Genomic DNA, 26,481 nt, shown 5'->3' on the forward strand with positions numbered 1-26,481 from the left:
AAGTTTCTTCCTCACCACTCTTAATTAGAGAAGCATTTACATCCTGAAGTCTTAGGATCTGGATCCCTTCCAAAATTCTTGTGGTTTTGGGGGGAGGGAGAGTTGCTTACTATTTTAGCTTTGTCTGTGTTCCACTTGATTAATCTATGGAAATGAAACAATAAAGCTAACACTTTTCCTAATTTTATAATTGCGCTGCAGTACTTCGATTCCATCATTGTATAACCTTTATTTTTTATTCCATTTCTCTTATCTCTTATCTGCACCTCAACCCCGTTGTATTTCTGTACATTCTTTCTGAATTAATTCATAACTGCCTGGTTACAGAACAGATACAATCTCTCACCTTTCAAAAGCTTAAACGCTCCGACTACTAGTATAATGTCCAGATGATGTTTTAGTATTTGTCTTATTCTGAGCTTGTGTATCAAAAAGTATTTTGAGGAGGACACTCCTTATCTGTTCCTCTTTCAGGTGTAATACAAACGGTCTTGGATTTTAATTGTGGTGTTCAAGGGGGAAAATGGTCTGCTAAGCTGTAAGAACTTTTCTGTTCATTAAATAAAACAGGTTATGGCTGGTGATATGTCCTTTACAACCCAGTTATGAATTTACACTGATCGTGCTGTCTTTCTTGGTGGATTGAATGTGTTTTGCTCGGGGGCCTCATGTTGCCTGTTCTAATATAACTTGGACTCTTGATTTCTCAAGATAGCACCTGGTACAAAATAACTACTCAAAACATAAAAGAAAAAAGGGGGGAATTTATTTTGTGGAATTAAAAATGATGTGTTTCATTAACTCTTACAATGGAAAAATAGTTATAGGAAAACAATGTTGTGGCTTAGGTACATCACCAGAGACCATGGCTGTATGTGCATTATATTCCTGTTGGTGCACTCTTCGTGCCTCTGTGCAGACTTATGCCTTCAGATCCTAAGCAAGAGGTTGTGTCTTTAGCTGTCGATGACAATTCCCTGCTGTTAGCCTTCAGCAGTTTTCCCCCCCAAGGTGAATCAAACCTGGATGCCTTTTCTGCAGGGCTCTGTGTGATATGTTTGATATATTAGGTTGTTATTTAATCCAACTATATATCAAACATATTCCTATAGTGTCCTGCCCTGTCTCCGGGGGTTTATAAAGTAGTATAAGGCAATATGAAGGAATACTTTAAATCACAAGCAGATTTAGAAGACTTCCTGCAGACTCTCATTCTAATATGATTTTTAAAAAACACATACGGTGAAGTGTTCTGATTAGGGCTGCTCTCAGGAGATGTATAAGTTCCATAGGGTCTAATAGGCAGCAGCCATCCAAGTACTGAATCTCATAGGAGTGGTCTCTTGTGTTTACCTGGCTCTTTTGTAACTTACCTTTGTTGCTGTCTCTTTATTAAATTAAAACTGAGAGGCACTTCAAAAGAAATATGGTTTGTCTTTCATGACTGCTGGCAACAAGTTTATGGTGGTTCACTCATTCTGCTATTGATCCTACATCTTATTCATGCTGTCCATTGTACGTGAAGGATCTGTAGGAAACTGGTTAAAAGTAATGGAATACAAAAACATCTGTCTCTGACTCTTCAAAAACTAACAGCACAGTGGTTTTATCAGCGTTTTGTGACATAATGTTTTATCCTACACCATTTTGTAGTTGGACTAGTAATTTGTGTTTATTTTTTGTGATCTCATGTTGCAGACTATTTCTCCCTCCACCTACCCACCAATCAAACCTGTACCACCAAAGCATAAAGATGAGTTTATTAGCCTAAGTTTGTGGAAATGGATGTTGGTTGACCTTGGATTTTTTAAACATTATGTCAAGTTTCATGAACTTGGTTTAAAAAAATCACCAAAATTAAATCTTTAGTGAGTCCCTTGTGATGGCAAACAATGGAATTTCGTGTCACACATGTCAGGAAGTCTGGTTTTATGATCTGGCATTCTGAGAATTGCTTAATTTGAGAACAATCTTGAACACTAAGAAGTGTTGAGCTGACTGAAAATCTGAGGTTTACTTTTTTGAAAAAACTGAAATTTTCTGCAGAGGGGGAAAAGCCCAGTTTTCCAGACAGCTGTAGTGCCTAGCTATCCATTCCCATGCTAGGTCTTATTCCTGGCCCTGTGTAGCAGTATCTTAGTAGCTGTACCATGATGTGAGATGTGATTTCCCCTTCCATTCTTTTTCAACTACAGGTTGAACCTCCCTAATCTGCCACTCTCTGGTCGGACAACATCTGTGGTCCCACATGATTTAAGTTAGACTGATGGCCACTTATCAAGTGGACAAGTTTCCAGCAGTTCCATAAAGTGTGTTTACAGCCCTCAGTCCTGGCTCTCAGTGTTCTGCGCTGATCTTTAGCTCTAACTGACCCCGAAATGTTTTCTAAGGATCCAGTAAGCAGTAGGAGGGTAGATAATGCTGCTAGATGGCATTGACCTCCTGTGGTTCAGCAAATTCTCTGATTCAGCAGGGGTCAGGTCTGAGAGTACCGGACTAGCGAGGTTCAGCCTGTAATCATTTTTATGTGGTATTTATATGGCCAACACTGAGCACATCATGCTGTGCTGAATGAATCGTGTACAGTGACTGAATTCTTCCCCTTCTGTTGTTGGATCTCTGCAACTCTGGAAACGTGTAAGGTATTTTGAAGTGATGTTTCATGTTGTAGAGGTATTTCTAATTCAATAGTTAAAAGTGCTATTTGGAAAAGCTGTCCAGCCCTGATATTGGTGTCCATATTGCAGAGCCATGACAGTGAAAATGTTATTAGGCTGTGTGAATAAATAAAATCTGACATAAAAATAGTTGCTGAACTGTTAGCTGAATAGCTGAATCAGCTAATAGCATTCACTTCCTTACAGCACGGTCATTGAAAGAATAGTGCATATATTACTATTGGTATAAGGAAATTAAATGGCTTTTGGCTCATGGATGCTTCCACTATTTTGGAAACAAGGTCCATAATTCCAGTCCAAAACAGTGTTTTTCTTAAAAATGAGTGACTAACACTGTACTGTGACACATCAGAGAAGCATAAGTGAAAGGTAGAGGGAGCAACGTACTAACCTTCCTCTACTTGGTACTTGAATTTGGATTTCAGCTGTAATCAAGATGGAATTGCTGGTCTCCACTTTCTCTACAGTGGATGCTGCTCCTTTTCCCCAAACCATCAGATGTTGAGGTGAAATTAGTGCTGTGCTCTTTGCAGAGGCTCCAAACTGGAAATAGTAGCATTGCAATTGGCAGAAATATGTGCTGCAATTTTTCACTTCCTGTTCCCATGAGGCTTGGCTTTTTTGCACTGATTTTTCCTGCAAGAGAGACAAATTCACCTAAACATGTTTTTAAAATAGGATACTGACTGATTTAGGCCCTCTGGTGTCAAACTGTGCCCTTTGTGCTAGTAGTCAACGTAAGAGATTAACAACATTTGAGTCCTGTTGCAGAAACCATAGTCCACTTCAGTTATTGTTTAGATACGATAGTTGTGATGGTGTTGCGCTACAAACATGGCCAGAAATCCATCTGCTAAGATGATTTGTTTCATTAACATGGTAATTCCTTATCATAACCCTTTTGTACAGATGTACACATGTGCCGATCCTAATTAGTAATGGCAAATATTCTGCATTTAGTAGGCAGCTCTTGTTCTTTTATCTCGTCCTTTAAGGTGACATCCAATATTATCATTACACAGCAGAAGTTGCATGTTTCTCTATACCAGCTTCCCAAGATAATTCTTATTGGATGTGCTATGCTCTGGTTACTTCAGCCTTGAGCCCCTTTTAACTCTTAAGGCCCCTGTCTGGCAGTTTTGAAGTGTGCCACAGAGAATTAGAATGAGAGCGCCTCACAAAAGTGGTTTTTGTTTGTGACTTTCACCTGCATACCAAGTTAGCTCTTTACAGATGAACTGTGGCATGAAAATAACTACACTTTCTAGACCCCTGATTTAGAAAAGGGCAACCTGCCTAAAAACAAGGGTCTGATATTAAATATGCCTTTTCCTTCTGTAAAGGACAACGTAGAGAAATGCAGGAATGGTCTATTTTCAAAAATACCGTGCTCTCATTTAGACCCCCATAATGAAGTGCTCAGCTACAGGCTCCTGGGCCCATTTGAAAATCTGCCCGCACAATTTTGGATGCTGAACACTTCCGAAAATGTGAACAAACTCTCCACAACATGGCTTGCAGTTCTGTGCAACCTTAGAGTGGGATTTGAAACATGGTAATTAGAGTAGTAAATAAATTGTAACTGTTTAGGCACGGCAATTTTGGAGCATTTTGGGTTGGTTGTTGGACTTTTCCTATTCACAGTTCTTGTTTTACTGTCTCCAAAGAAAAGATCTCCAGATGAATCCTGACGGTTCTGTATATCTAATATCCCTTGTCCAGAAACAAACCACTTGAAGGTCACCAAGTATTAAGCTGTTCTGAATGGAGGAGTGAAATGTGATAATGTAGTGATTCGTCGTGTGTGGTACTTTTTAGTCACTTACAACAGTGAGTGTAGGGTCCCTACAACAAAGATATTTAAATCTCAGTTAAATACAACTTAAGAAAGGTTCAGTCGCAAAAGCAGAGTGGGTACTACCAGAAATCAGATTCACTTTGAAAGACATTAATGTAATATCTTGTCATTAAAACCAGTGCCTTTGTTAATGATCATGGTCACTGGTCTAATAATACATTACATACCAGGCTCGTGTGAAAAATTCTGTTTCATCAGATGTGAACTTGCTTTCTTATTAGAATATTGAGGTCACAATAGTGTGCGTAAAGGAGAAGGAATAACCATGTCCTTTGTTTGTTATTTCCCCACATCCTGCTAAGTTATCAGAAATATTAAAAGAATCTGAATATTATGTATTTTATCTCAAAATGCAGTTTAACCTCATTTGGAAGAGTTTGTGATATGAGAGCGCTGTACTCGCATGGATTTCAGGAAAACAGATCTGAAAAGACCCATCTCTCTCAAGGAATCCTGTGAGGGGACACATCACACTTATTGTGCCCTAATGCCCCCACTGGTCTTTCTGCTTTCCGTGCCCTTTAACATATGACTTTTCTTGGCTATAGTCTAAGTAAAAACCAAAGAAAACCAACAAATAACATACACCCCCCCTCATTTACGTACTGCAGTGCTTGTATTTGTTTTGAAAGGAATAACACACGGAAGCTAGGAGTAGGTGGGGGATGATAACACATGCTCAAAGCAGAGCCTCCATAGGCTTACGTTTTTGTTTGTGTTGTTTTATTCACGTTAAGGCCGGGTTTAGGAAACTAATATTGCAGAGCAATAGTTTCTTTTGTCTAGTGAGAAATATTAGGAGAAGTTAATCTTCCTGTTCAGGACATTCTTGTTACAAAGTGGGTTTAGCAGTTTAAATGGATCCGGACAGACCTTCAGCATTTCATAACTCTAAGAGGACTGCACTGAACTGCTTTTCACTATTTACTGTCAGGGAAATTATGCAGCTGACAAAAAGCAATTAAATTAATGGGCTTACTTTGATAACTGTGTCATGCTTTTCATTACAGATGAACAAAGCATAGTGATAACATTAGAGCTGTCATTTTTTTAAAGCTTTTATGCATTCCCCTTATTATATTTGCTAATTATCTATGTGCTTTGTTTAACAAATGCTAATAATCACAAACAAACCACTTTTTGATACTACAAAAATAGTATTGTATGGGAAAGCAAGAATTCCATTTCAGGCTACTGCTTTATCTGTATTTCGTTAATAGTTTTTAATTCTTCCCGGGGATACCAGAAACTCAGTGTTAGGCACTGAAATAGCTTGCGGGGTATTTAAATAAAATCTGTTACTATAAATATTACACAAGGTTGGCCACGAGGGCAACATTACTTTCAAGTTAATATTTGTGTTGATTTCCAGTAGTTAATGCTGATGTCTCTTAATTTAGGCCCCAGGAAAGTGCTTTGTAACGTGCAGATAAGGTATTGGTGCTTCTTTGTCTCTGTGTAGCTGGATTACAGAATCCAAACTGAGGAAAGAAAATGTTTCCTGGAGACTGAAGAGAAACCCCTTTGTTCTGAATTGTGTGTGACACTGTTCTGTTTTGGTTATAGCAAGCTGACGAGACTCTGGATTTTGAAGAACAGATCCTAGAAGCAGCTAAATCCATTGCAGCTGCTACTAGCGCCCTAGTCAAGTCGGCCTCGGCAGCCCAGAGGGAGCTGGTGGCTCAAGGAAAGGTGGGTGAACAGGACATTCAACACAGAGGAAGTATTTTAAATTGTAAAGCATGTAGCATCTTAACTTTTCTATGTATGGAATGCATTCTGGATTGACTAATAAATATGTCATAATCTGTTGGATTGTGAGCCCTGGCCCAGGTTGGTTGAAAAGTCTGCTTGTTTAAACATAGCAAACATAATTAGATATTTGGCTTTCAAATGTCTCAGCTGTTTCTTATTAAGAAATGTGTTTCACTCCATGAAGGACCAGGCTTGTTGTGTATGGCCCCATAATACACTTTAGGATTTAAAGAGAAACAGAGCCATAAACAATAACATTCTGGTCCAAATTAGCAGAGGGCTTCACTAATTGTGTCTCGGGGTGCCTCAGGACAATTAAAGTGCTTACAAAATGTCCCTATATCCATTTGCATTGAGAGTTTTTTATTCCATTTCACTTCCATTTCTTTTTTTTAATCTAATTCACTTAAGTTGAATAGGACTTAAATCTCAACCGCATCCAGCTTGTTTGTTTATGAGACTAGTTTGTCATAGGACTACCATTGTTTTATATTTGTGGTTTCTAATTATATTTAAACACTGATTCTGAGAAGACTGTGCCATTGAGCCCTGGGATAAAAGAGCTATTTTATCTTGTTCAGCAAGACTTTCCAGGGAACTTGTGTTTGGTTCCACCATGTTTACAAAGCAATTGTTCTGGAACAGTAGGCAATTAAATGGGATTTTGCATCTCTAGTGGATGGGGAGCTCCTAGAATATCAGTCAGAAAACCCTGGCTAGTACAGAGATATATGCCAGAGTCTGGGAACTACTAACTCATGTTAGCATAGAAATATGTCAGAAATTGTCTTGTGTCATTGTTGAGTGTACACCGAAGTAAACTGGAGGGAAGGGATGTGTACATAAGACTTTGATTTCAGATGGTTCTGGTCTTTGAATGCAAATCAAGGTAAAGCAATTGCATTTTATATTTCACTGTAAGCAAGTATCTGAATTATTCTTTCAGGTTGGAGCTATCCCTGCAAATGCAGCAGATGATGGACAGTGGTCTCAGGGACTTATTTCTGCTGTGAGTAGCTTCTATTTTTCTGCCCCTTGAAAGTCTGCAAGAAATTAGAACTCTCGTTGACTTTAGCTATTGACTCCTAGGCCCGAATGGTGGCGGCTGCAACCAGCAATCTGTGTGAGGCAGCTAATGCCTCTGTACAAGGTCATGCTAGTGAGGAAAAACTCATCTCATCTGCCAAACAAGTTGCAGCTTCTACAGCACAGCTGCTTGTGGCTTGCAAAGTGAAGGCTGATCAAGACTCTGAAGCCATGAGAAGACTACAGGTAACAGAGTTCCTAACGTAAAGTACGTTTCAGAGCTATGGAACAGTCCCATCACACCTTTCCAACAAATCCAGAATTCAGCCAATAGCTTCAGAACATTACCTGAAAAAAACCATGGGTTTTATCTTCTCCAGTAATGGAATAGGTTGTGTTAACCAAGGCTGCCATTGTTAATCAGCATTTGGAGCTTGTTCTAGCTCACTGTGATGATTTTAGCCATTTCCTTGGAGATGGTTCAACTTTTTGATAGACTACTTTACATTTTCATCTGCACCTCACACCAGCTGACAGAGGATACAGTGATCAGAGGAAACTCTGCTCATCTCAGTATCTCAGAATCAATAACAATGTGCACCATCTTGCATGTCGATAATGCACCCAAAATCAAAGTGTCAGAAAACGTTATAGTGCCAGATGTCAGAAGTAACAGTGCAGTTCACCATCACTGAAAGATATTGGGAGCAATTATCTTTTCAGTTTGTTTACTGTGTGATTCTTGATAGTGCTTCATGTCTAGTTGGCGTTACTGTTCTCTTTGTGTATTCAGTTGCAGACACTCGTGCACATGTTTATATTTGAGAGTTTCTGTCCCCCCCAGACGAGGGGAGATATGTACCCCTCCCCCAGCTGTGCCATTGGAGCTGAAGCAGCCATGAACAAGCGCTTCTCACCTGGTCCTGAGCTGCTGCGGTGACGGGGCTGGGTTAGTCCTCTCTCCCTAGGTCAGCCTGAATCCTGATGCCCTCATCCCCAGCCCCGCCTCAGAGCAAGGGTTTGAAGGAAGCATGGACATTTTTCATTTTATTTTCCAAAAAACAAAACTGATTTGAGTTAAGGACCTGAACAATGCTGGGTCAATCTTTTAGTGCCCTGTAATTTTCTCACCTCTTTTAAAAAAAAAAAAAAAAAAACCACAAGCCTGAACAACTCTCCTTGCTGTCTTGCCATCTCTGATAGAAGCATGGAGCCTGCACTACAGCCTGCTCTATGAGAAAGAGGGAGCAAGGGCGGGGCAGAGCAGAGGGTCCATATGGAGCCTGGGGCAGTGAGGGACTCGCTGGCCCTGGGCTCCACGAGGCGTTTCAGTCTTTGAAATGTCCAAGGCGGGACACTGCACGACACTTCTGCCTTTGAAATGTAGCAGCAGCTGGGCAGGCTCTTGCTACATTTCAAAGAGGAAGCGCCCTTATCGACTAATCCATCAACTATTCAATTTGTTGATTCATCTAATTTTAACATCCCTAGCCTACACAGCTCTGCATTGTTGTAAGAAAGGGAAGTGCCCTAGAAATCATCAGTGACTGGTGGAATCACATCATAATGCAGGCTTGGGATGACTAGCAGTGGCTGCAGAACTTTCAGATGCACAAGGCCATGCTCCTGGGTCTGTGTGCCAAGCAAACCCCAGGGACATCGGAATAAGAGCTTCACTGACCGTGGTGAAGCAAGTGGTGATCACCCTGTGGAAACTTGAAATGCCAGATTGCTATTGGTCAGCAGGAAAATCCTTCAGGGGGACGACATTAATCATGCAAGTGTTCAGGGCGTTAATTGTTGTTAATAAGGTCATGTGGCTCTAACAGACAGCAAGAGAGGAGAGAACATTCTAAAATAAGAAAATGGTTGTAAGACCACTAACATTGGCAGAGAAACTACAGAATCCGGCTTAGGATCAGAACTAACTTAATTCGCTTTTTGTAAAAGTTTTTTTGATTTCATGTGGAGTGTCCCCTTTGGACAGAGTTTATCTCAGCGGTAGCTGCGCTAACACCTGGCGTATTAACCTTCTTGTCTTGAGGATGTACAATTGAAATGTGCTCAGGTTAGAAATGACTGCATCTGTTACCGCACGCAGTGGTGTGGTAGCTGTGTCAGTCTCAAATATTAGAGAGACAAGGCATCTGAGGCAGTATCTTTTATTCGACCTACTTATGTTGGAGAGAAAAGCTTTTGAGCTTACACAGAGCTCTTCAGAACTGGGAAACTCATTCAGACTCACAGCTGTATACAAGGTTATTTAGCATAAGTAGTTAATAGGTTCCAGGGACTGTTCAGTGTGAAGGGAATTTTACTGCAGCTTTCACTGACTCCTTGCCCTGCAGTCTCAGTCAATGTTCTAATAGCTGGTTCTAAATTTTTGGGGAACAAAAACCAGTCCGTTTACTTTAGTTACTAAAATCAGCAATTATGACTTAGTGCAGATATCTGAGCAAGGGGAGTCTATTGTTTTTGGTCATTTTTCAAAATAGAACCATGATTTCAATCTTGGTCAAAGCTTGAGGCAAATGTAAGACTCTGTGGTGGTTTAAATAGAAAACAAAGCCTTTGTGATATTATCCCTGCCCGGATGCGGGTGGAACTGGAGCAGTTTTGGCAGTTGATTAGGGGCTCATTTTGGATGGGCTTGTCTCAGTCGTGGGCATGCATCAATGACTGGAGGATTGTTCTCTTTCTAATGAATCCCCACATTAGTATCTGAGTGCCAAGATGGGGCTGGAGGAACTTTCAAAGCAGAATAATGTCTACAAAAGAGGACAGAATGCTAGTATTGATCATGTTCTGCCTGCCTATCCTGGAAGATCAGGGCATTTGGGTTACCGTAGCAAATGTTATTACATGAACATAGAATATAGTTAAACACAAAGCTCAAGGGGGCAGGCCCAAGAGCCCTGGAAAAGTTTCTTTTCAGGGTTCAAGCACAAGCTTTGAATAGTTTATTCACCAAGCAGTGGAGGAGGTTTGAAAATGGGAACATCACTTTCCCCTTGGCCGCAATGCCCTTTACTATAGCAGAACTACTGGGTTAGTGCATTTCAAATATTTTGTGTTGGTGTCTTTGGCAAGCATCTGGGTTCCTCTGCTGGCTCTGCCAATAACATCCATGTCTTCAAGGAGCCTTAATCAATAGGGTTGATATGGGAGCTGGAATGTCCTGGTTTCTTCTTTGACACCCATGCATGCAGCATGCAGACAAGGTTTTGGAGAAGGAGTTTGAGCTACGTTCATTTTGAACACTGTTTTGGAAGCAGCTATATTCGGAGTCTGGGGAAATGAAAATGCATGTGAATCATCTTAGTTCTTCTTTGAATGATTGTCTATATGAATTTTCTCTTTCTGCACACGTGCCCCGTGCATGCTACATCGGATTCTTTTTGATTAGTAGTGTCTGGGGGGGCCACGCCTGTACCCAAAATGAGGGCATACAGGAGCATGTCCTGCAGTCCTTCCGTTCCTTTTTATCTCCCGGGGCAACAAGATGGGACCTCTGCCGTTACAGTCTGATTCTCTGCACGCTGGACTAGCATTGGTGTGCAGTAGTTACTGGTATCGTTAAGTAATAGCTGTATGCCAGTTGGCACGAACAAATAACATGTTTTAGTCAGATATTTGTTTATAGGCCTGACCCATAACCACATACAGGAGCTCTAACAAGATGGCAAAATCAAAAGCACCAGGCTTCAAAATCTGACCCAAGAGGCGTCAATGCCACTTAATTGATAGGTACTCTGGGTGCAGCTTTTGCTTCAAGGAGGGAAATAGTCCAGGGCAGTGATCTGTATGTAGCTCCTTGCATGGGCTGACTCAGAAAGTTAGAGGCGCCCACCTAAAACTGTTCTCGTGGTGTGCTCAATGCAAGTCTCCAGGGAAGCTAAAAGGAAGGCTGCAGCTACACCTCCATCTTACGGTCAGTCCCTCTCCATGAGCTCCCCAGCAAGCTGAGATCCCACGCCACGCTCCTGTGCTACCTTTACCAAGACGCCCCGGTCATCTGCCTCCATCCTGACATCCGTGATCTCGGAATGGGTTACAGAGGAGCACCACTCCACAGACAAGCTGAGTCATTGACCACCATCTCTAGTCATTAGTCAGCAGGGGTCTGACTTGTCTGGAGCTTAGGAGTGTGATCTGAAAGGAACTTGACATCAGCCATGATAGCAAATGGTTGACTCCACGTCCATGGAGTCACTCAGTGATACAGCCTTTTTACAACACCAACAGTAATTCATACGTTGTACATGGCGCCCTACATTGAGTCACAGACCCACAGAATTATCCAAGTTCATGTTCACAGTACAGCGTGATGGGTAAAAGTGCATTTGGTGTTCAACGAGGAAGACAAGTGTCCTGTTTGTGGAGTTGAGTGGAGCTCTGTCTCCTGCCCAGAAAGGGACCTATGTATATGCTGAGGAATAGCTCGCTGGTTTGAGCATTGGTCTGCTAAACCCAGGGTTGTGAGTTCAATCCTTGAGGGGGCCATTTAGTGATCTGGGGCAAATCTGTCAGGGATGGTACTTGGTCCTGCCATGAGGGCAGGGGACTGGACTCACTGACCTCTCAAGGTCCCTTCTAGTTCTGTGAGAGAGGTATATCTCCATATATTATTATTATTGCGACTAAATTCCTTTTATCTCCTCTCTAGGCTGCAGGGAACGCTGTCAAACGAGCATCCGACAATCTTGTCAGGGCAGCCCAGAAAGCAGCGTTTAGGAAAGCTGATGACGATGACGTGGTGGTCAAAACCAAGTTTGTGGGTGGCATTGCTCAGGTTGGTATGAACATCCAGAGCCACAGTCAGAAAAATGTGTGTCTCAGAAATATACCTTATGTAACACGTTACTAGATTCGTGCAGCACTGCATGAAACGCCATTGTAAACTATTTGCTGTCATATCCTCTGTTATGGGCACATGGACAAATAGTGCATACAGAGAATAGGCAACGCTCTGTTCCACACTGGGCATCGTGAGTGTTGTTGCCACAGTGTAAGATCTTCATGTATCCCTTCCTATTGTTAAAGTGATGCCTGAAAAATAATGAAAACCATTCCTTAGTGTTTTACAGCACAGCAGGATCTCCCAGCTCTCTCCTGTGGTGCTCCTGCAGAGAGGCAGGAAAATGAACGTTTCTCAGTATATTGCATTATGAAGTGTTGCAGGATAGGTTCACAGTCGGTGTCCCCTTTGTGACTGGGGATCCAACAGACTCCAAAAGAGGAGAAACAGCTCAGACTGATTTCTCCTACTCTCCTTGGCTTGTTTCCACCTACCTTTGTTTTACAACTAGTTTGTTCTGAGATGTGTCTGATTACTGCCCTGCATAGTAGTCCATAGTTGGATGGTGGAATAGCTGGTTTTTCCTATACTTAGGGACCTCTGAAGACAGAGCCAGATTAACTATTCTGGAGCTCAGGGGCTAGTAGATTTTTGTGGGACCCCCTAGGCTCTAGTGTGGGACCAAAAATTAGGAGTTCATTGTGTGGAAGAGGGCTTCCGGGGAGCAGGGGAAAGGTGTGGGTTCTGGGCAGGAGGTAGGGCACAGGGGGAAGGGTGCAGGCTCTGGGCAGGAGGTAGGGCGCAGGGGGAGGGTGCAGGCTCGGGGCGGGAGGTAGGGCGCAGGGGGAGAGTGCAGGCTCGGGGCGGGAGGTAGGGCGCAGGGGGAGGGTGCAGGCTCTGGGCGGGAGGGAGGGCGCAGGGGGAGGGTGCAGGCTCTGGGCGGGAGGTAGGGCGCAGGGGGAGGGTGCAGGCTCGGGGCGGGAGGTAGGGCGCAGGGGGAGGGTGCAGGCTCTGGGCGGGAGGTAGGGCGCAGGGGGAGAGTGCAGGCTCGGGGCGGGAGGGAGGGCGCAGGGGGAGGGTGCAGGCTCCGGGCGGGAGGTAGGGCGCAGGGGGAGGGTGCAGGCTCGGGGCGGGAGGTAGGGCGCAGGGGGAGGGTGCAGGCTCGGGGCGGGAGGTAGGGCGCAGGGGGAGGGTGCAGGCTCTGGGCGGGAGGGAGGGCGCAGGGGGAGGGTGCAGGCTCTGGGCGGGAAGGAGGGCGCAGGGGGAGGGTGCAGGCTCTGGGCGAGAGGTGGATTGCAGGAGTGATGTGGGGGTGACTGAGTGGAAGGGGGTGGAGGATTGGGGGACTAGTCCAGCTCCCAGGGGAGAACAAGTGGCTCTGCACAGCCCTGCACTTGCAGGCACCCTCCCCATGCTCCCATTGGCCATGACTCCCATCCAATGAAAGTGGCAGAGGTGGAACCTGCAGCGGGGTGTCCGGAGGGAACGGCAGTGTGCAGAGCCCCTCGTCCACCCCACCCCGCCCAGGCTGTGCTGCAGCATGCTGGGCCGTTAGTGGCTGCATCCCAAGACCCAGGCTTTAGCCTTAAAGCCTCTTTCATAATCCAGCCCTCATGGAAGAGGCTGGGAACTAACAATGTGCTTTAGTGGCTTGATCCCTGATTTCTGTCTTCTGACAGGCCAGTGCCCGGTGCCCCAGAGGGAAGGAACAGAACAGGGAATCATCAAGTGATCCCTCCCCTCTCACCCATTCCCAGCTTCTGACAAACAGAGTCTAGGGACACCATTCCTGCCCATCCTGGCTAGTAGCCCTTGATGGCCCTGTCCTCCATGAACTTATCGAACGCTTTATTGAACCCTCATCTCTTTTCTAAAGAGTCCTGGATTTATTGATCTCTTTCCTCATGTAGAAGCTGCTTCATACCCCTAATAGTTTGTGTTGCCCTTTTCTGTACATTTTTCCAATTCCAATATATCTTTTTTGAGATGGGGCACCTAAATCTGCATGCAGACGTGCACATCCCATGGAGTTCTAGAGAAGCACTCGGATTCCCAATATTCTCTTCCCTGTGTTGATTGCCGCTGCAAACTGAGGCTGTGTCTAGACTACGTGCCTCTGTCGTCAGAGGCATGTAGATTAGACACACAGGCAAAGGCAAATGAAGCCGCGATTTAAATGATCGCGACTTCATTTAAATGTACATGGCTGCCGCGCTGAGCCGACAAACAGCTGATCAGCTGTTTGTCAGCTCAGCGCGCTAGTCTGGACGCTCCCCCTGTCGACATCAAAGCCCTTTGTCGGCAGCCCCGTTATTCCTTGTGGGATGAGGTTTACCGGGGCTGCCGACAAAGGGCTTTGATGTCGGCAGGGGAGTGTCCAGACTAGTGCGCTGAGCGGACAAACAGCTGATCAGCTGTTTGTCGGCTCAGCGCGGCAGCCATGTAAATTTAAATGAAGCCGCGATCATTTAAATCGCGGCTTCATTTGCCTTTGCCAAAACAACAAATCTACATGGCTCCGTCGACGGAGCCATGTAGTTTAGACGTACCCTGAGTGGATGTTTTCAGAGAACTATCCACAGTGGCTCCAAGGTCTCTCTTGAGATCCCATCCAGCATTTGATACATGTAATTGGGATTATAGTTTCTAATATGCATTGCTTTGCATTTACAGTACCAACATAGAATTTTATCTACCATTTTGTTGCCCAATTACCCAGCTTTGTGAGATCCCTTATACTTCTCTCCTTATCTTGAGTAGTTTTGTATCATTTGCAAACTTTGGCATTTCACTGATTACCCATTTCTCCAGATCATTTATGAATATGTTGAATAGGATCCATCCCAGTACGGAGCCTGGGGAACACCACTAGTCACCTCTCCCCATTCTTAAAACTGACCTTTGTTTCCTATGTTTTAATCCGTTACTGATCCACAAGAGGACCATCCCTCTTATCTCATGACGGCTTCCTTGGCTTAAGCACTTGAGCCCACGAGTCCTATTGAAATCAGTGGGATTCTTCACAGGCTTGACTGCTTTGCAGAACTGGGGACAGTGGGTGCCGTGCTTTGCAGGAACACACCTCACAACTGTTGTGCAGTGGTCACGAACCCCATTGTGAAAGGAATGAAGATCCTCAGCTGTTTTTTTTCCCCTTGTTCTCGACTGTCACACGGCTTGCTTTTTTTCTCTAGATCATTGCAGCCCAGGAGGAAATGCTGAAGAAGGAAAGAGAGCTGGAAGAGGCCAGGAAAAAACTGGCTCAGATCCGCCAACAGCAGTATAAATTTCTCCCCACAGAATTGAGGGAAGATGAAGGCTAAACTGCTGAGATGTGAGGGTTTTTTTTTAACGAAATGAGCTCAAGGGGGACAGTACAGAGAGAGTTAACTATTCTGCTATGCCAACCACTTCCCTAAACAAACTGCCTGTAATAGCTTTCGGTGAGCAAAGGGCAATAAACGTTTGTCCTTTGTCATCTGTTCAGCCAAGATGCGTGCTCATCAAATAGATGGTACAGTGTTAAGCCCACCAATCCTGTTCCTTCCTTCCCTGACTCACTGTATCTCAGGAGAGAATGCCTCACCTTTTCCAGAAGGTTATACAATCAGTATTATGTCATTTCCTTAAGCTTGATCTATTTATTGTTCCTTGACCTGTTGTAAGACTTTGTTAATATTAATAGGAAAACTGTTGATCATAGTGATCTGCCACTATGGAGCCAGTAGATTTCTTTTCTCCAATAAGAAGACCAAGGCAGAAGTAAATACTTGTTTGAGAGGAAAAAGGCATCGAAGTGTGGGTTCTAAGAGCTTTTGTCCTCTTTCAGCGTTATAAAGCTGGTTCACCCAAGCATGGGAGGGATCTTCTTTGTACCTGTTTGCACTAGTTTTATTAGTTCCTGCACAGTATCCACCAGCTTTTGCTTGTACGGTATTTAGTGTAACAGTTCCATGGCCTGCAAAACATGACCATGTCCGTTCTTTTCAAAGGTCAAATAACCCAAGAAATGGAAATCTCGTCACGGTCTTAGTACCAAGTTCATGAAGAATTTTTTTTTCAATTATATACCTCTCAGTGTGTGACTACTTTTACAATAGGAACATCCATAAAAACTCAGTTAACATTGGACTGAATAGCTCCTTTCAAGGTATCTTACCTGGCTCAAACCATGGGATTTCTGCTAGAATGTATGCCAGCTGAAGCAGAGACATTCTTAGTACAACAAAAGACTACCAGAACTCTTGCTGTTCTCTTAAGTGTTTTATTTCTATTTTTTTTTTATCTAGATGGATTGTTTTTTGTTTTGTTTTGAAAAAACTAATAGCTGTTTTAGAAAAGTCCCTTTTCTGAAATATAAAAGAAATTGTGCACATCTGAGGTATGGATACTTGTGAGTTAATATTTTCCTAATTTTCATTAGAAACTGTGTAAGGAATTGCATTACAGAAAAAAGGATAGCAGAAATCGTGCTTATGTCTTGAGTTACAAAAAGTACTGTGATTTTTCTCAATCTCTGATGTGGCATAAACCCACAGTGTGGATTAAAAACCATGCAGAAACTGGAACTGGCAAAAGCTACCTGTTTGACTAGCTACAGGAATATGGTGTTTCTTATCCATGATTCCTCAGCACATGCCCATTCCTGCACACACACTCTGAGCAAAAAAAAAAGTCCATTTGGGTCAAAGAATGTTGCTGCTCCACTCCTCCTGGAAGCCATGCTGCCATTTTAGATACCTAGTGCTGCTTCCAACTGAGCCAGGTTTGCTAGAGGCATACCCACTTAATTGTCCTTGTTGCAGCAGCTGAAGTACTTGTCACATGGACTCATAACTGTTGTGTAAGCAGTATCTAAATTGGTAATTTAAATTCTCATTGCATGTATTGCTTCTCGGCCTTTTGGCTAAGATGTGTAAACATGCTCTCGGAGCGCAGTTTGCGGAAAGGTAGGGGTCGGGTCAGTAGGCTGTATTGGAGTTATAACGGTTCCCAAGTCGGTATCCTGACATACGCGGGGCGTTTCGCCTGACTGCCCAACGCTCGGTCCTTGCCTGGAAGCGTCGCACATGCTCCCGATCAATTAATATCTATCTGAAATTTTGTCACTTTAGTATAAATATATCACAAAAATTAATAGAAAATAAATATGAAAATGTATAAAGAGGGTTTTTTTTTTTAGTGTCTCTTCTCTGATGCTGAAGTATTTCAGACTCAGTAGAATTGTAGATTCTCAGTAAATGATGAGAGAGCAATTGGCAAGCCCTGAGCAGAATCCTCTTGATAGGAGCAAATCTGGATTTGCCTCAGTGTGTCCAAAATGAGCCTCTGCCCTAACTTTGTAGACCATGTAAAATGAAACTGAAAGTTCTGAGTAGCCTCTCTGCTTCCAACTACCAGAAGAGTGAGATTCCAGTCTACAATTTACACCACCAGCACTAGCTGTATTGGTTAGATTGCCACCATTCCTTTGTGCAGTGAGTGGTGGCACAAGACATCTATATTAAAAATACAAAACCTTTCATTTAAGATTTTTAAGTAACGTGAAAGGCTGCAGCACTGCTTATTTTTGTAGGGGCTAAATACACACTGTCTTATCCAATCTTTCTGCATCTGTTGCTTATTCTGTACGTCAGGCTTCCAGTTTGTAGCTTTTTATTTTGCTTACCTGGATATTATCAGCATTCCTGTCACCTTTTTAAAAAAAATGGGGGAACAGATTGTGGTCTGTGTCTTGCCCATTTATTTTTATGCTATATATTATTTTTATTTGAGTGTTTAAATGCCCTGGGTATTCACTTTCTGTAATTTAAAATACTCCAAGCAAGGTGACGTTTTCACTAATAATGTACCAGTGCTTCATTGTGATCACTGTAGTACAATAACAGCATTTTAATTGTGCAGTGAGAATATGTCCCTGGTTTAGGAAGAGAATAAGTCAATCTCCCAGTAAAATTAAATTGTATACAGAAATTGTACTGCTAGGATCTTTTCAAGATAATAGAAAATTTTCTGTCAAAATCATCCCCTTGTCAAAAATATGAGGGAGATTAATTTCAATATTCTACTTGAGGGATTATTTCTTGATTTTAGTGCTCTAGGTTGAGAGACTGTTTTGCTCAGACTTTTTTCTCCTGTGTTTTATCGTCAACAAGTGAACTGCACTCAGACTTGGGACTTACACAGGTTACTGGACAGCAAGCCAACGTGTGAATCTGTAGTACAATAGCTTGCTGCATTGTTACATTGCTTGTGAATACTGCTGTGATGCATTCTGGGACTTTCAGGCATTATTGCACAGCAAGATATGCACTATAGAGTCACTCCCTGCCTTGCCATGATTGACAGACTTCCATATAGACAGACTTGGAATATCCAGAAAAACAAGCTGAAGTGCTTTTCAGCTTGATTTTTTTTTTTAATGTTGCGAGTCCTTGATTCCACAGTCTCGTCTGAAGTGTGTTTCATTTTCTGATCTCTGGGACTAATAATAACACTGAAATCAAAGATAGAACATCTGTGGTGTTTGTCAAATAACTGCACTGAATTAATTACAGTGAGAGTTGCAACACAAAATCTCAGGTAAGGATGAGGATTGAGTAGCAATTAGACATTATTTTCTTGTTTACCTATTCATCTGGGTTTTAAGTTTTGAAATAACAAACAAGTTCTGTAGTTCAGGATATGGAACTCACTTCTAGAGTGGCTTTACACAAAAATGAGTTGGAATTGGAGGGAACACTTTTTGTAGTTTGTCTAAAGTTTTCTTTTTTCTAGGCCAGCAACAAAGTAATGGGTAGGGGAGAGATTTTTAAAACAAAAGTTGAAGACTGAGCTCTTGCATCCTTTTCTCCAGTTGCCTTTGATCTCCTGCATCTTCAGACTAGTTTCTATGGTGGGATCTATCAGAATTTCGGCATAAATGGTCTTTTAAATTTACTTGGCAAATAAACAGCCTCCCGTTACTTAAAAAACACAGCTCAGGCCCAGTATATGCTGGTGAGAAGGCCACAAAGAAATACATCTTGTGTATTGTGCCCTGGCTAATCCATTCTTTTTTTGATCATTACTCCTGGAGCTTTTTGTGCCTTATTATGTATATTAAAAGCTCCTGCCCTGTGTTTCTACAGTGTGCACTTAAAAGCTAAGAAAAGTTAAAGTTTTTGTATACTGTTGATTTCTCTGAGTTTGTAAAAAAAAATTTGGACAATTCCAGGAGACTCTATTCCTCATCACTAGTCAGTATTAATCTTGGAACTAGCTTTTCTGTATTGCAGCAATATAAAGAGAAATACACTGCTCGAAAGTGTGTGTGTGAGAGTGTGTGTTACTCCCTGTTACAGCAATGTCACTTACTACACAATTTTGCTATGCTCTCATAGAACTTACTTAGCATCTATAAAGTCAGTACTTTTAAGTAATACATTTGACCAGTCTACTACTGATTGCTATAAGTGATCACCATTTACACTGGAATTAGCATATTAACTAATGCTGCAGTGAAATCTGAAAGGGTAGGTGCTACCAGTGTTGATGCAATATTGAATATTCTATATTCAAAATGGCAAAAGAGAGAAAGCTACTGGACTGCTGACCTTCACTCCACTGAGGAACGATATGGAAAAGTAGTGTGGTGGCTAGAGTAGAGATTTTTCTCTACCGTCCATCCTTAACACTAACCACTGCAAGAATACAATTGATAATAAATAGGATAAAAGCTTTGCTACAATTTTTGTGAACTAGAGAAATGTAAGTGGATCTCTGTCTTTGAACAACAAGAAAACCATTCTAAACTGGGCATTGACCATCAGGATAGCATGTCCTGTCCACATTAAGCAGAGAGCTGCCAAACTTCATCATGCACCTCTTAAAAGTCTAACACCTCCATGGCATCTTTGTGTTCTAACTTGCCTTGTAAGGCAACCAAGGATCTTTTAGTCTAAAAACGACAAGGATATAAACCTGACATTTTCTCATGTCCTTTATTTCATTTGCATGTGGCAATGTGGTTCTCATGAAAGATACTTAACTTTGCATAGCAAGAATTCCTGCCCATCAATAGAGTAATATATTGAGTTGTGAGTAATTAGCTCTGCCTTTGTTGCTTTAAAAAAAATCAAACCACTATGAATTTTTCCTTACTGAAATTTGCTAACTTTATGAACAATATTGCAGCTGAAGAACCTTCTGAGTGACACAGTTTTATAGTGGTGTGCTTGCGAGTCATCCTGAACTTTGTGGGTGTGAGCGCCTGTTCTGTAGCTCAGCTTTGTGCTCGAGCTGTAACCACACAGAAAAGCATGAAGGGGTTTAGCCGTGCTGTTACACTGTATGTATGCTGTTTATCTTGCCACAAAAAGTATTTTTTGTATGCACCGAAAATAAACTTTTAAAGGAATGTCCACGAACTGCATGCGTGTTTGTGTGGCTTGAGCTACTGTAACCCATATACCTAGGGTGGTTCACTGTCCCATGTAGTGGCACTTAGACCACTTATGGCAAGAGATAAGAACAAGGGAGCTCTACAGCCTTAGCTGTGAGCCAACTGGCTTTATAGCTCAAAGTGTAGAGGCTCCTATGCTGAACTCTAGGGAGCCCAGGTTCAAATCCCACTTGATGGTGATTACACTATGGTGATTACACTATTACCCTTCCCAAAGACTGACAGGAAAGTTTCACATTGCCCTGAATCCAAGCTGTGTGGCATCCCTATATTTTATTGAAAGATTAAGGGGGTGGGAGGGAAATTGCTTATTTAAAGCCATGCTAGATCTGCGATATAACATCAGATGGACACTAAGTAGCCTTTATCACCCTTTTGCAAGAAACCAGTGTTATCAATGTACAGTTGTGATATACAACAGAATTACACACCCATAGCTGGAGTATGTTTAGAGGTTTTCTTTCTTGTCCTTAGCCATAATACTGCTTCCACTTAACCAAAACTTTTCTGGGTCAAATTTTATATGGAGATGGTACCACAGCATCCTGGATGCAACATATATATAGATATAAATGGTGGGACTATTTATAGTAACAACTCTTCCTACACTAAAAGCACGTCTGCTCTTTCCCTTGGCCATGACCATCTTTACATTGATGGTCTTGAAATCATTGTGACTGCAGATACCAGTAATAAGTTCGGGTTATCAGGATGGTCTGTGACCACACTTGCATGGTACCAGTGCTAGCAGGTAAATCTCCCTTCCTTCCTTCCTTGAGCCACTGGGGGAGAAAGGTTTAGGAAATGCATCTTTCAGTGATTGGCCAGAAGAATATTACATACAGGGTAGGAAGCATGGGCTATGCTGTTGGCAAACTTAGTTTTTAATGTATTTTTAAAAAATGAAGGAGGCAAGGTACTCAGTATCACAGTGTTGACTGTCTCTTCCTCTTATCCCCATAAAAATGGCTTATCCCCGTGTAAAAAGAGCTCATTTCCAAATGCCCACCTGGCAAACAGCCTGGGTTTTAGAGTGGAGAGGTTTGTTCCAAAGGCTAAACTGTGCCCTTAGTCATGCTTCTACTACTCTTTGAAATTACATTTGTTTAGTTACTTTAGTTTGCTTGTTTGCTTTTTTCTCCTTTTCTGCATAGGAATGTTAAATTTTGATTAATCAACTAATCAAGTAGTTAATGGAATTTCTATCGACTACTCGATAAGGGGCGCACTCGCTATCCCTCTGCACCTCTTTCTTTGAAATATACAAGAGCAACCCATGGCTCTTGTACATTTTAAAGGAAGAGGCCCCACTGGACTGGTTAGGTCCCTGTTCCTAAGCCTCTCCCTTTGAAATGTACAAGAGCCGAGGGCAGCTCTTGTAAATTTCAAAGGGAGAGGTGCAGCAGTAGGATGCCTCTGCTCCTTCTCCCCCTACCCCTCATTGTTGTCTCTCTGATAGAGGCAACGGGGCATGAGGAGTTTATATTTATTGGGTAGTCAACTAGTCACTTACATCCCTACTTCTGCATGGCTAAGCAAGACTAAGGAAAAACAACTGAAGAGAGTTGGCAGGTTTTTAAAGGGACATTATTACGGGCCCAAAAGCAAACTATTCCACTGCATAGGAAAGATAGAAAGTACAGCAGGAGTCCACCTTGGATCAACCAGGAGATCTTACATGGGCTAAAAATCAAAAAGGAGTCATATAAAAAGTAGAAACTAGGTCAAGTTACAAAGGATGAATATAAGCAAACACAGGTGTGCAATGCAAGGGCAAGATTAGAAAGGCAAAGGCACAAAACAAGCTAAATCTAACTAGAGACATAAAGAGTAACAAGAAGACGATATATTAGAAGCAAGAGAAAGACCAAGGACAGGGTAGGCCCGTTGCTCAATGAAGAGGGAGAAACTATAACAGCAAAGTTGGAAATGGCAGAGGTGCTTAATGATTTATTTGTTTCGGTTTTCACCAAGAAGTTTAATGGTGATGGGATGCCTAACATAGTGAATGCTAGCAGGTTTAACAAGTTAAAAATTACTTAGAAAAGGTAGACGTCTTCAAGTGACCAGGGCCTGATGAAATGCTTCCTAGAATACTCAAGGAGCTGATAGAGGAGGTATCTGAGCCATTAGCTATCATATTTGAAAAATCATGGAAGTTGGGATTCTAGAAGATTGGAAAAGGGCAAATCTAGTGCCCATTTATAAAAAGTGAAATGAGAACAACCCAGGAAACTACAGACCAATCAGTTTAACTTCTCTGCCAGGGAAAATAATGGAGCAAGTAATTAAAGAATTCATCTGCAAATATCTGGAAGATAATAAGGTGACAGGTAACAGCCAGTATGGATTTGTAAAGAACAAATCATGTCAAACCAATCTGATAGCTTTCTTTGATAGGATATCAAGACTTGTGGATAAGGGAGAAGTGGTGGACGTGGTACACCTAGACTTTAGTAAGGCATTTGATACAGTCTCACATGACCTTCTTATAAATAAACTAGGGAAATGCAACCTAGATAGGGTTACTATAAGAAGGGTGCATAACTGGCTGGATAACCACTTTTTACTTCTTCTCCCCCTCTTTTCCTTCCCCCCGCCCTTCCCTCATTTATTCTTCGATCTGGACTTCTAATAGTCCAGTCAACTGAAAAAGTGGGTTATACCAACTAAAGCTCATGATCCCATCCACATGTTTTGTTAGTCTTTAAGGTGCTGCGAGACTATTCGTTGTTAAAGTTTTTCCATTCTCAGAGAGTTGTTATTAATGGTTCACAGTCATGATGGAAGGGCATAACAAGTAGGATTCAGCAAGGGTCTGTTTTGGGACCAGTTCTGTTCAATATCTTCATCAATGATTTAGATGATGGCATAGAGAGTACGATTATTAAGTTTGCATTATTAAGAGACCACCAAGTTGGGAGGGTGTAAAGGGCTCTGCCCTTCTTATGAGCACCCTTCAGTGTCTGAGGGGAGTCTTAGTCTCTCTACTAGGCTATCTGTGGGAGAGGCAGTGTCCAGTATATGGCCTGGGACCGCGCTTCTTCTTAACCCCTATTGTGGCTGTTGGGAGCTGGGGGGGAACCCAGGCCCACCCACTCCTCTGGGTCCTGGCCCAGAGATCTTCTAAGTAGCAGTTACCTGCTGAGTCTCAAAGTGGTTGGTTGCTGTCACAGCCCTGGGCCGCTGGAAAGCTGCTCTGTCCAGCCCTTTCTGTTGGGCCTTGTGGTCAAGTCCTCCCTGTCCAGAGTTCTGCAAGGGTTGCTGTTAGCTTACCGGCTAGTCTTCAGCTATGGGACCTGGTTCTGATCAGGACTGAAGTCCAGCTCCCACTCAGAGCTGTCTGGAGTGCTGCTGTTCTCCAAGTCAGCCCTTAGGTTTGCCTGGGTCAAGCTCCAGAAAGGAACTGCCAAGCCCTAGGGTGCATTAACAGGGTGTTGTAAGCAAGACACGAGAAGTCATTCTTCTGCTCTACTCTGCACTGAATAGGCCTCAACTGGAGTATTATGTCCAGTTCTGAGCACCACATTTCAAGAAAGATGTGGAGAAATTGAAGAATGTCCAGAGAAGAACAAAAATGATTAAAGGTCTAGAAAACATGACCTATGATGGAAGACTGAAAGAACTGGGCTTGTTTAGTTTAGAAAAGAAGACTGAGAGGGGACATGATCGCTGTTTTCAAGTATCTAAAAAGGAGTTACAAGGAGGAGGGAGAAAAAAATGTTCTCCTTGGCCTCTGATAGGACAAGAAGTAATGGGCTTAAATTGCAGCTTGGGAGGTTTAGGTTGGACATTAGGAAACACTTCCTAACTGTCAGGGTAGTTAAACACTGGAATAAATTGCCCATGGAGGTTGTGGAATCTCCATCACTGGAGATATTTAAGAACAGGTTAGATAGACGTCTATCAGGAATGATCTAGATAGTGCTTAGTCCTGCCATAAGGGCAGGGGACTGGACTCAATGACCTCTCAAGGTCCCTTCCCGTTCTAGTATTCTATGAGTCTATGGCTATGGGAGAGGGACAGGAGCAACATCAGCCTCTTCTCAGAAGGGGTGCTGAGGTTGGCTAGACAGAAAATTGGGGGAGGGTGGCATTACAATATGTATCATGTGGGCACACATACAATACACACGTAAATGTTTACTTTTCCAGCCAGTCGCAACTCTGTCTCCAGAGCTGGTTAACTGAAGGGCAACAGCTGCTGGCGAGGCACCCACCACTGCCAATAGCAGCACAGACCTGCAGAGTCCTCAGGTTGGAAGAGACCTCAGGAGGTTGAGTCCAGCCCCCTGCCCAAAATGGAACCAATCCCAACTAAATCACCCCAGCCAGGGCTTTGTCAAGCTGAGACTTACAAACCTCCAGGGATGGAGATTCCACCCCCTCCCTAGCTAACCCATTCCAGTGCTTCCCCACCCTCCTAGTGAAATAGTTTTTCCTAATATCCAACCTGGACCTCCCCCACTACTACTCGAGACCATTGCTCTTAGTTCTGCCATGCGTCACCTCTGAGAACAGCCTCTCTCCATCCTGTTTGAAACCCCCTTCGGGTAGCCGAAGGCTGCTACGACAAATCTCCCCTCACTCTTCAATAGACTAAATAAGCCCAAATCCCTCAGCCTTTCCTTGTAAATCATGTATTCCAGTCCCCTCTGTTTGCCTTTCTCCAGTGTGTGTACATCCTTTCTGTAGTGGGGAGCCCAGAACTGGACACAGTACTCCAGATGTGGCCTCACCAGTGTCAGATAAAGGGGAATAATCCATTTTCTAGATTTACTGGCACTACCCCTACTAACGCATCCCAATATGGCTACAAGGGCTCTGTTGACTCATATCCAGCTTTTTATCCAATGTAATCCCCAGGTCCTTTTCTGCCAAACTGCTGCTTAGCCAGTTGGTCCCCGGCCTGTAACAATGCTTGGGATGCTTCCATCCCAAATACAGAACTCTGCTCTTGCCCTTGTTGAATTATCAGATTTCTTTTGCCCAATCCTCCAATTTGTCTAGGTCACTCTGGACCCTATCCCTACCCTCCAGTGTATCTACCTCTCCCCCTAGCATAGTATCATCAGTGAACTTACTGCGGGTGCAACCCATCCCCTCACCCAAGTCATTAATAAAGATATTGAATAAAAATGGCTCCACAACCAACACTTGGGGAAGTCCACTTGATACTGACTGCCAACCAGACATTGAAATGATCACTACCTGTTGAGTCTAGCCAGGTTTCCACTTTACAGTCCATTTATCCAATCCATATTTGGTTAACTGGCTTGCAAGAATACTGTGGAAGGCTGTATCAAATGCTTTGCTAAAGCAAGTGAGGTGGCAATGACAGACCATGGCATCCTTACTTCTGTGTTGCTGCTGGTGGAAGTGCTGTCTTTAGAGCTAGGCACCTCACCAGCTACCACCGCTCTCCAGCTGTCCAGCTCTACAGGCAGCACCACAGCCACTAGCAGTGGAGAAATGAAGATGGCAATACCATAGCTCCCTTACTTCTAAATAACATCTGACCTTTGCTCTGGTGCTCTGGGAGTCATGGCTATGAGAGGTTTGCGGTGGCTATAGCCCCCACAACCCCTTCTCAGCCAGCACCATCCCTGGAGAGGGAGCTGGATTCTGTTCATCTTTGGGCATCTTCAGCTTAATTATTCACTCTGTCTTAAACCTGTACAAGCCCATTGGTTATTTCCTGTCAAACCACAAGGTTATTTTACAGTTTGGCACTGTTGGCTTGGAGATTGCTGAGCAGCCTGGCCATCCACATTATAAAATGTAAAAAGGGATTATTTTAGGATTTTACCCACGCGGCATGTGGCTTCTGAGTCAGAATCCCTTCATTTAAAATCCACCAAGCAGCCAACATGAAGCCCGGCATCTGGAAGAGATGAAGGTTCTTTCATCTTCACTCACCACC

At 42.9% G+C, this 26,481-nt stretch overlaps 1 protein-coding gene across 7 annotated transcripts in view; it reads left to right on the top strand.

Moving 5' to 3' along the window:
• The window catches only part of TLN2 (talin 2), a 372,445-nt gene extending 351,922 nt beyond the window's left edge, over window positions 1–20,523 (top strand). For all 7 annotated transcript variants that reach the window (XM_006127334.5, XM_075897670.2, XM_025186799.3 and 4 more), the window contains 5 exons: window positions 6,103–6,228; window positions 7,238–7,300; window positions 7,381–7,563; window positions 11,984–12,109; window positions 15,310–20,523. In XM_006127334.5, coding sequence (XP_006127396.3) covers window positions 6,103–6,228; window positions 7,238–7,300; window positions 7,381–7,563; window positions 11,984–12,109; window positions 15,310–15,438 — 627 coding nt within the window. In that variant the 3' untranslated portion in view covers window positions 15,439–20,523. The remainder of the gene's footprint in view (window positions 1–6,102; window positions 6,229–7,237; window positions 7,301–7,380; window positions 7,564–11,983; window positions 12,110–15,309) is intronic.
• The last annotated feature ends 5,958 nt before the right edge of the window (window positions 20,524–26,481 follow it).

This window comes from Pelodiscus sinensis, chromosome 14 (assembly GCF_052426305.1).
Source record: "Pelodiscus sinensis isolate ZL-2025 chromosome 14, ASM5242630v1, whole genome shotgun sequence".
NCBI classification, from domain to species: Eukaryota; Metazoa; Chordata; order Testudines; family Trionychidae; genus Pelodiscus; species Pelodiscus sinensis.